The sequence below is a fragment of the Amaranthus tricolor genome, chromosome 17 (assembly GCF_026212465.1).
Source record: "Amaranthus tricolor cultivar Red isolate AtriRed21 chromosome 17, ASM2621246v1, whole genome shotgun sequence".
Taxonomy (NCBI): domain Eukaryota; kingdom Viridiplantae; phylum Streptophyta; class Magnoliopsida; order Caryophyllales; family Amaranthaceae; genus Amaranthus; species Amaranthus tricolor.
In genome coordinates this window covers 10,082,305-10,093,630 of record NC_080063.1, presented here as the reverse complement: position 1 = coordinate 10,093,630, position 11,326 = coordinate 10,082,305, and the positions used below count along the sequence as shown (strand labels likewise).

General features: G+C 34.3%; 1 protein-coding gene across 1 annotated transcript; it reads left to right on the top strand.

Moving 5' to 3' along the window:
• Positions 1–6,587: 6,587 nt before the first annotated feature.
• Positions 6,588–7,903, top strand: LOC130803727 (uncharacterized mitochondrial protein AtMg00820-like). Its single transcript, XM_057667927.1, has 2 exons — positions 6,588–6,892; positions 7,708–7,903. Exons 1-2 carry the CDS (start codon positions 6,588–6,590, stop codon positions 7,901–7,903), a joined length of 501 nt encoding a protein of 166 aa, XP_057523910.1.
• The last annotated feature ends 3,423 nt before the right edge of the window (positions 7,904–11,326 follow it).

The following is an 11,326-nucleotide window of genomic DNA, read 5'->3' as shown; positions in this document are numbered from 1 at the left end:
AGTATACACTTCCAATTCAATAAAACTACATGAGTTTATTTCCCAAAACTTAAAATTGAAATGTCTAAAATATTTAATCTTGTGGCCTTTTGAAAACAATATTTACACTACAAATAAAAAATATTTAATAACTATAGATCATGTGTCAGTAATTTAATAGATTTGTTAATTTTGAAATGTCCAACTTATTTTACTATATTTTAAAATGTGGCAATTTGAGCACACTAGATAGATTTTTGTGCCAATCACGGTATATAAATTATTTAATAAAAATTTACTAATCATATATATGTAATTAAGTTATTATATGACTCCTTAATTATATTGGAACTATAAATTGATTTGTTTCAAAAACTATAAAAGTCTAATAAGACTCAAATTACTATTAGATTGAGATAGATGTGACTAATATATGAAGTATATATAGCATAATCATAAAATGTTGCACTAAACAATATAGATTATATATGCATTTTAAACTTGTCTTTGTAAAACCTAATTTATTTATATTATAGAAAATTTCAACACATAAAAAATAATATAATACTAATTTAAATGTTGAATATCTTTGTAAAACCTTAAAAATAAGTTTTCGGCCTATAGAACATGTTTATTTACTATAACAATTAATATATAACCTAATTTATTTACATATGTATTATAAACTTGTCAAACATAGGTGATAGAATTATCATTTTAATTTATTTCCCCGATATCTTAATCTATTTACTTTGTGTAGTTTCTGATTATGTCCATATAAGTAATATATAGGTGTTTTTTTTCTTCTTCTTTTTTTGGCATAAGAGGAATATATTAACTCAAAAAAAAAATCTTTTACAACCTAGGCTATAAAAGGAACACTTCCTAAACACACAAGGGAGCAACACCAAACTAGAATGCCAAAAACCATCAAACAAAACCAGCCAAAACAAACAGGAAAAACTAGAAAATAGCTCCAACTACAAAAGGAGGCCATTTCTGCTAGCATCATCTAGCCTAGTAGCAACGTGAAAAATGATAATATGAGCAACTTGACTAGGAGACATAATATTTCCCCCAAACACCTTAGCATTCCGCTGCAACCATATCTAGTAGAGTGTCTCAGTCCAAATCATAGAAGAAAAAATAGATTTGATATTCCTCTTCCTACACACCTTGTTCATACTCTTCACAGCCATATCAAAAGAAGAAGCCCAAGGAAACTGAAAGAAAAGAGAAGTGAAGTGGTGCGCCTTCTAAATGAACTCATAATAATTGATATGGTGATCTCTATCATCAATCTCATGCTGACAAAAGACACAACAAGCATCACTGATAATGCCCCACTGAAGAACTCGAACCTTAGTGGGGAGCCTATCTTGAAGAATTTTCTACATGCATAGAACATATCTAGGAGAAGCCTTATTATTGCACCATAACGCCCGCCAGGAAGGCTTTGGCTCAGAAGCAATCCTCTCAAATGATGCTGAAGTCCCCATTAACACACAAACTACTCAGCTGGTTCATATCACTCACAAGATTCCAACTATCAATTATTCTAGCAAACATCCAAGGCGCCGTACTAGGGACTCTAAATTGCATAATGTCAACTCTTTTAATGTAGTAAGCATTCACCCATTAAATCCATAATCTGTCTTTCTTTGAGGCCAAAGCCCACAAACCCTTAAGGAGAGCTACATCATTCCAAATCTAAAGGTTACACATATTTAGGCCCCCAAGAGATCTAGGGAGACAAGCACGAGCCCAAGAAATTTTGGGTTTAGACCACTTCTAAACATCTAGTGACCAAATAAAATCATGTTGACTCTCTTAGGTTTTGATAATGACTATACTTAATATAAACAAATGTATTTTAGAGATTGTATGCAGGTAGATATCCGGTCTTAATGAAGATCATTGATAGTGCCTATAACTTAGTCTATGAACGTTGTGCATATCAAATGTATCCAAGGAAGTTAGATAAGGAAGATCACTTAGGATGTCAAATGTAGACAGGAGGTCTACTGTTCCCAAGTTTGATGTTCTGACGATACTTGTAGATGGAGACAGTGCTCTGTTCCCAAGACCGTAGTCTGGAGAATCTACATCAGCTGGAAAATTCTGTTAAATATAATTTCTGTTTTTAAGTTGATGTAATGGTTAAAATTAATTTGTTGCACTTTTTATTTGATAAGTTAATTGGAAAAATATTTTATAACCACCTTAAAAATAATCATACACTTTCTAAGAGTGGAGAAAATCTCTCCTTATTTTTCTTCACAAAAATAGGCTTGTATTTTGGATCTAGTTAAGAAAAAAAGTACTTTGCCTATTCTTAGAAAAAACAAGTCGTGGCTCCTTTACTTGAAAATCAAGCTTTCACTTATTTCTCCTTCATCATAAGAATAAGGATATAGTAAATAACCGTGGGTTATCCTCTTGAGATTCAAGATCCACTTAATTCTCCTTATTCGTAGGAATAAGGATGTAATGAGTAGTTATTCCTTTTTACTAGTTACATAAACTCCTATATATAAGGGAATTGTTTTCAACCAAAAAAAGTGAGCTTAGGTGAGTCCATACGTGAGATCAAAATAAAACAAGAAATATTTTGCTCCAAAATTGCCAATTAATTTATAATATTTTCTTGTGCAAACTCTTTAATTTTATCCTTAGGAATTTATCCTTTGTAAAGCGTGTTTGAGAGAATTGTTATAACTAGACTTGGGTAAGTCTAGGAGAGAAGAGAGAAGTTTCGAGTGAAGTAAGAGAAGAGAAAAGCTTTGAGTGAAGCAAGAGAAAGAGAAGGAGAAGGAGAAAGAGAAGTTGACCTAGTTTTGTGTATTTGTTTTATGTAATTGTAACTAATTGCCTAAAACATATTGGAGAATTTTGAAATCCCGAGGAGTCGTGGTTTTTCCTTCTATTTAGGCCTATAAGGTTTCTTTTTCTTCCTTTACTTTTTCGCATTAAGTTTAAGTTTTAATTCAGCAATCTAATTTCGCAATAATAGAGCAAAAATACTTAAACTTATTAAACAATAATTCACCCCCTCTTGTTGTTGTTCATCATCTCTAACTGTTTCTACAATTGGTATCAGAGCCCTGTTCCTCATTTGATTAGGAAACCTTGAGAGCAATATCCTGGTTTTTAAAGATGTCGAATATGAATGAACGAATGAAAGAAGGGTACTCTACTCAAAGGCCACCTATGTTCGATGGAAAATTCTATACATATTGGAAAAATAGGATGGAAATCTTCATCAAAGCCGAAAACTACCAGGTTTGGAGAGTTATCGAAATTAGAGATTTTGAGGTAATTAACACAAACTCCAATAACGAAATTATTCCTAAACTATAACCGAATATGAAAAAGAAGATTTTCAGAAAATGGAGATGAACGCTCTTGCCATCAAATTACTTCACTATGTTCTTGGACCAAATGAACATAACCGCATTATGGGTTGCAAATCTGCCAAGCAGATTTGGGATCTGCCAAGCAGATTTGGGATCTGCTGGAAGTTACCCACGAGGGAACAAGTGAAGTAAAATGCTCCAAGATAGACTTGTTGATGTCTAAATATGCAAGGTTTATTATGGAACCTAGAGAAAGCATCTAAGAGATGTTTACCAAGTTCACTAACATAAGAAATGAACTTGTCTCTCTTGGAAGATATATTCCCGCTGATGAACAAGTCAGGAAAATTTTACGAAGTCTCCCTCAAGCTAAACGCTGGAGAGCCAAAGTCATAGCCATCTAGGAATCCAAAGATTTCACAAAGTTCAATCAGGAAGAGCTGGTTAGTTCTTTTATGACTCACGGATTGCATTTGGGAACAACGGATAGTTCAAGAAACAAGGGCTTGGCTTTAACAATGATCAAGAAGAGTCAGAATGTGATGAAGAGGAGGCTGTTATGTTGGTACGAAAATTTAAGAAATTTTTTAGGAACAAATACGCCAATCAAAGAAATAACAAGGAAAAAAGATCTGCAAATTCCAAACCCGACTATGAATGCCACAAATATGGAAGTACCAATCACTTCATCAAAGATTGCCCAACATGAAAAAATGAAAAGTGTAAGGGAAAGGCAAGGGAAAGGCAAGGGAAACTAGAAGACTATCGATGAAAGGAAATCTCAATAAAACAGAGATCCCCGAAGAAGAATAAACAACTAATTTATGTCTCATGGCTTCACGCGACAACAAAAATGAAAAGTGTAAAGGAAAAGAGGTAATGTCTTCTAATTCATTTCCTAACCACCTATTTAGTTTGGATAAATATAAATTAATTGAGTTGCTTATGGAGACACAAGATAAATTGAAAGAAAAAAGTGTTAAATGTCTCCAAATTGAAAGACCTTAACATTAGTAAAGACCATGGTTCCTATCTAAACACCTTTAGATCCGATGTTCAAAATAGATTTTTTAATTTGCTAGATCAAATCATCATTTTAAAGGAAACATTAGAGAGAGTAAAAAAGGAGAATATTATTCTTAATGTTGAATTGACCCAATATAAATTACTAGGATTAAACAAGGACTTAAATGACATATCCATTCATGATTTCAATACTGACTTTCAAAAATTAAAAATTGACCTAGAATCCAACAAAGCGATAAATTGAAACTTGAATTAAATTCAAGAGTTTAAGGGAAAATCAAAGATGTTCCCAATGGATTCTAAATGCTAGAACTAAAAGTACTGAAGGCCTAGGTTACAATAAGTATAATAAAAAGAAAAAGGTCTATGTCGATCTCCCAAGTAGTAAAGTCTGTACCTTTTGTGGAAAAATTGGGCACCTAAAATTTCAATGTGTCAAAAGGGAACAACATAATAATTCCAACAAAATCTATGTCGATCGCATTTGGATTAAGAAATATGATTCATGTCTAATCGACAAGGAACCTAAGAAAAACTGGGTTCCTGATTCTAATAATTAATTTTTTTTGCAGGTTCTAGTGAGGGAGAATAACTCATGGTATCTCGACAGTGGGTGTTCCAAGCACATGACAGGTGATAAATCGAACTTTCTCTCATTGTAAACCTATGATGGGGGAACTGTGACTTTCGGTGACAACATGAAAGGGAAAATCACCGCCAAAGGAAAAGTAGGAAAGACAAGTTCCCATGCAATTGATAATGTATTTTTGGTAGAGAATTTAAAACATAATTTACTAAGTATTTCTCAGTTCTGTGACAAAGGTAACTTTGTAAACTTCTCTTCTAAAAAATACATTATCTCTAGGAGCGACAAGGAGACACTGTTCTGGAAGGAACCCGTAAAGGGAACACTTATGTATTGGACATCAACACTGTTCCCAAATCGAATCTGGCATGTCTCAGTGTCATAGAAGAAGACCCTCTTCTTTGGCACAAACGTCTTGGTCATGCTAGCTTTTCTTTGATTAATACTTTAAGATCAAAAGACCTAGTAAGAGGATCGCTGTCCCTTAAATACCTAAAGGATGAAATTTGCGATCATTGTGCCAATGGAAAACATGTGAGGTCGTCCTTTAAACCTAAGAATTTGGTGATCACCTTAAAACCACTTGAATTAATCCATATGGATCTTTGTGGACCTATGAGAGTTCAAAGCCGTAGCGGCAAACGATATGTATTCGTTGTTGTTAATGATTACAGTAAATTTACGTGGACTATCTTTTTAGTTAGCAAAGATGAGGCCTTTAATGAGTTTGTTTCTTTTGCTAATAAAATACAAAAATCTAGTAATAATCAACTAATTCACATAAGGTCAGATCATGGTAAAGAATTTGAAAATTCAAACTTTATGGATTATTTCAATGAGCATGGCATAAGTCATAAATTTTCCGCACCTAGAACACCACAACAAAATAGTGTGGTAGAAAGAATAAATAAAACATTAGAGGAAATGGCTAAAACCATGTTAATTGCTAGTGGTCTTCCTAGGAATTTTTGGGCCGAGACTGTTAATACTGCATGCTATATCTTAAATCGTGTACTAATCAGACCTATCACTTCAAAGACACCTTATGAACTGTTTAAAGGTGTAAAACTGAATATTTCTTATTTTCGTGTGTTTGGATGTAGATGCTTTGTTCATGTAAATGGAAAAAAAATATAGGAAAGTTCGATGAAAGAAATAATGAAGCAGTATTTCTTGGCTATTCATTTCATAGTAAAGCTTATAGAGTTTACAATAAGAGAACTATGTGTGTAGAAGAATATGTTCACATTATTTTTGATGAGACTAACTTTATGACAAGTAAACAGGATACAAATAATTTTAAAATAGGTCTTGCAAATTCGGAAGATGATGAAGATGTACCTAAAGAGCAAGATCAAAGATCAATCGGAGAACAATTGATTTAGGAAGAAATCGAAGTACCTAACCAACCAGAACAACCGGCAGATGAGGACCAGCAAGGTGTTCCCAATCCAGCTGTTCCCAGAAATGAACAAAATGGTCAGGTTGAAGCTGAGCAGAATATAAATCAAGTCAAAGATCCAATTTCCACAACTGTTCCTATAAGAGGATTTGTTCCCAAACCATGAAAATATTAAAAATGTCATCCACTTGACTTGATAATCAGTGATTTAAATAAGGGAACACAAACCATATTCCAAATGAGAAATTTTTGTGCACACTTTGTGTTCCTCTCAACATTGGAACCAAAAAATCACGAAGAAGCTTTAAAAGATTCCGAATGGGTTGTTACCATTCAAGATGAATTGAATGAGTTTGAAAGAAATAAAATGTGGCATTTAGAACCGAAACCAAAACACAAGAAGGTGATTGGACTAAAATGGGTATTTAGAAACAAATTGGATGAACATGGAATCATAGTAAGAAATAAAGCGAGGCTCGTGGTTAAAGGGTACAATGAACAAGAAGGAATCGATTATACAGAGATAGTTGCTCCGGTAGCCAGGTTAGAGGCTATCAGAATTCTAATTTCTTTTGCTTTTATGAATTTTAAGTTATATCAAATGGAAGTGAAATGTGCTTTCTTGAATGGTTTTCTTGATGAAGAAGTCTCTGTGGAACAACCCCTTGGCTTTGAAAATCCTTCTTTTCTTGATCATGTTTATAACCTTGATAAAGGTCTTTATGGGCTAAAACAAGCTCCCAGGCAATAGTATGAAAGATTATCAAAGTTTTTAATTGAAAATGATTTTGTTAGAGGTAAAATTGACAAAACCTTAATTTTCAAGAATAGAGGTTCTGATATTTTAGCTGTACAAATTTATGTTGATTATATTATTTTTGTTGCCACCGATGAATTGCTATGTAAAGAATTTGCTAACCTTACGAGTACTGAATTTGAAATGAGTATGATGGGAGAATAAAATTTCTTCCTTGGTTTGCAAATTAAACAAACAGCTAATGGAATTTTTATTCATCAACAAAAATATATAAAAGAACTTCTAAACAAATACGGTTTAAATAATGCTAAAACAAACCACACACCAATGGCTACTAACGTTAGTTTATATGAAGATACGAATGGTATTAATGTTGATAAAACTATGTATAGAGGCATGATTGGATCCTTATTATACCTAACCGCTAGTAGACCCGATATTGCGTTTAGTGTTGGTTTGTGTGCTAGATTTTAATCAAATCCCAAAGAATCACATCATACAACAGTGAAAAGAATTCTGAGATATTTGAAGGGAACAAATGACTTTTCCCTATTCTATCCAAAAAGTGATGTCTATGATTTGAAAGGTTATAGTGATGCAGACTATGCAGGAGATCTTGTAAACAGGAAAAGCACCTCAGGTATGGTACAATTCCTTGGCTCTTGTTTAGTGTTTTGGTGTTCCAAAAAACAAAACACCGTTGCATTATCCACCGCAGAAGCAGAATATGTGGCTGCAGTAGCTTGCTGTGTCCAAATGCTTTGGATCAAGCAACAGCTAAAAGACTTTGGTATTAAGTTTGAATGTGTTCCTATTTATTATGATAATACTAGTGCCATATGCATATCTAAAGATCTCGTGCATCATTCTAGGGTTAAACATATTTATATAAGACATCATTTTCTAAAGGATAATGTGAAAAATAAAAATATATCAGTTAAGCATTTTAATACTAATGAGCAAATAACAGATATTATGACTAAACCACTTCCAAGGGAACAACATGAAAAGATGAGGTTGGAACTTGGAATGATCAAGCTCCACTAAAGTTTATGGCAAGCATTCTCCTCAAAGCGAAATATAAATTGGAGGGGTTGATTCATCCACAAAAATCCTGCTTAAGAAATTAATCATTGAAAGGTTTAGGTATGCAGTTATTTAAAGAATGTGCTATGATTGCTTTCATGAATGCATGTTTAAATTGATCAAACCATAGTATCATTTGTTTGTTTTATATGTGATAGTTCTCATGTTAAAAAAATAAAAAAAACGAGGACATCTTTATTTATTATCTCTAATTTTATTACCAGCATTATTATTTTATCTGTCAACATAAAATACTTAATAATGAGAGTAAGATCATCACCAAATAATCCATTTCAAAAAACCGTTACTAACCGCTCATTTATGAATTTACCCACTAATTACACTAATTAAATAAAAAAAAGTAATTAAAAACCCTTGAGTAACTCCCCATAACCGTCCTTACACCCTTATATCTTCCCTCCTTTATACTTCTTCATGTCACATCACTCACTCACAACCCCCACATCACTTTACTCCCTTAACCCCTTCAAACCGTCACTCTCATTCACCATCATCAATACATCTTCTTCTTCACTTTCATCTACCCACCATGAAATCTCCCAAAGCCAACACCTCAACTAAGAAATCAAGCAAGAAAATGCCAAAAGTGATTGAACCGAAGCCATTGAAAGTCATACATCCATCACCATTGATTACTGCACTATCATCTTCTTCATCTGAACCAAAACAATCTGACCCACCTAGTTCATCAACCATGCATGCCGGTACAAAACGCCAAAACACAACACCCAAAGGAGGATCATCATCCAGACCATTGAAGAAAACTAAGACTGTTGATCCCAACAGTCCTGAAGAAATTGCTAGGAAATGTCAATAGGTTTTGGTCTTGACAAATATTGGTATGACTCTACTCGTTTCCTTCAACTTCACGCCATTATTAAACATCAAAATTGGGAAACCTTAATGACTGATTTTTGCTATAACCCAATTTATCCCAACCTAATACGTGAGTTCAATTCTAATTTTTCTATTGAAAATGGAGTTTGTTCAAGTATTGTCAAGGAGATTAAAATTGAATTTAATTGTATGATCCTTGGTGAGTGGTTTGGAGTTCCTGCCGTAGGTTTTGATACATATTATGTTGCTTCTAAGATTGTAAAATACAAAAGGTTTAACGAGAAAACAGTGTTAAAATTTTTTGGGATTAATGAAAAGAAGGGTAGAATTAGTCACAATACACTGTCTCCCTTGCACAAATTGCTTTATAATATCGCTCGACGATTTATTTTACCACGCAATTCTAAGCGTAGTGAAGTAAATCTTCGAGATGCCACCTTGATCTATTGCTTGGCTAACCACATCTAAATTAATTTCCTTTCTTTGATGATTTCACATTTATCTGATTGCATTGATAAGAAATATATGGTAGGATGTAGAGGTTTGTTGACTTGGATTTTTAAGAAATTTGGAGTTCCTTAGAAAGGCTTATAGTTCCCCACGAGTTCTAACAACAAAATAGGTGCAAAATGTCTTACCAACTTGCGCCTTTGAAGTATCTGATAAGGGGATTTTGGAGGACGATTCCATTGAGGATGTGGAGGATGAGAATTTGGATGAAGAAAAAGATGAGAAAGAAGAAAAAGAAAAGGAAAAAGAGGATCAGAAGGCTAATGAGGAGGATTAGGAGCCTGTTCCCACTGCCACTCATGATGAGGCAGAAGTTGGTTCTAAAGGGGAACAAGGAGAAGCTTTGAGTGAGGGGGAAACCTCAAAATAAGAGGAAGGTGAGGAACTTGATGATAATGATTCTAGCGATGAGGAGGTCCGGATGCCGGTAAAGAAGAAGCCCACTGTGACACCGAGAAAAAGTCGTAGGCTTGCTTCTAAGGGAAAACGTCCGGTAGTCAGTTCAGATGATTACTCTTCCACACATACCTCCCTTGAGCCTAAACATACTGCACCTCCTTCACCAAAACCGGACACACCACTTACACACCACATTCCATCACCACCACCTTCACCTATTCCTTCTACACCACCACCAACAACTACTACACCTGCTTCACCACTTCCACACACTTCACTTGGTCTTGGTTTTACTGGTTGTGCTAATCCCTCAGTTCCTGCAGCTCTCTCAGATCCTGTCCTCAATAAATTACAGGTTCTTCAGTCCTAGTTTTACTCTTTCCAAGATGAAGTTCGTGTCATATTTGCATCCATCACTGATCAACTTACTAAAAATGGAGCTCCGTCTAGGAGCCAAGCTTGATACGGTGGAGGTGAAGATTGAATTTATGGATGAAGAAGAACATAATGCCTAATCCATCTCATTACTGTCTTTCTCTTATGCTGCTCTATTTAAAAACAAACAATTTCATTTTAGTTTTTGGTAGTACCAAGTTGGGTACAGTGTTGTAAATTGATATATTTGAAAACTGTTGCTCTTATGGTCTGTGACATTTAATTGTTGCATACTTTTGATTGCATATACTAATACTTGCTTTCCTTCCTTAATACTACTTGCTTTCCTTCTTTTGCTATACATGTATTGTTAGTGCTGTGGTTTGAATGCTCCTCTCCTTTTTTATTGATGTCAAAAGGGAGAATAATTGCACAAACTTAAGAGGTATGACTTGAGAGGTATGCTTGTTGTATAGTTCCTAATTCTCTTTTACTGTTTTGCTTAAGGAAAGTAGTGTATGCTCTGATGCTCTAATTAATATGCTCTGATATGTTTGATTTAAAATTATTGCTTAGGATGCTTTGGTATGCTCTGAATGAATGAAATGTTCTGATGAAACTGGTTTGAAATTGGTTTGTAGTATCAATTTCGTGCCTTAATGTGTGTGTTTTTAGTTTGATATATATATGCTATTTTATCAGTTACTGAACCAAATATGCATGGTTCAAGTTCAAACATACTTCAAGAACAAAAGGAAGCCAGAGCAAGCCAAGGAGAACAAAGCAAAGGAGGCAGCATTGGCCCAGAGACAGAAGCCCAGCCATCAGGGAGACCTGCCTGTTAGCATACCTTGGTGGACACTTTAAACCAATACTTGTGCAACATAGACCTAGAGGAACCCAAGGACGTCATCAACATACATGGACCAAGTAGTCAAGGCCTTAGGACCACGTTGATAGTACACGTGGAATCATAGAAACCCTCCAGAAGG

Bases quoted from the DNA above. Each gene is read 5' to 3' on its own strand.
- LOC130803727 (XM_057667927.1), top strand. From the start codon at position 6,588: ATGAGAAATTTTTGTGCACACTTTGTGTTCCTCTCAACATTGGAACCA. The intron at 6,893-7,707 runs GTTAGAGGCTAT...ATAGTGATGCAG, and splicing joins ATAGTTGCTCCGGTAGCCAG to ACTATGCAGGAGATCTTGTA.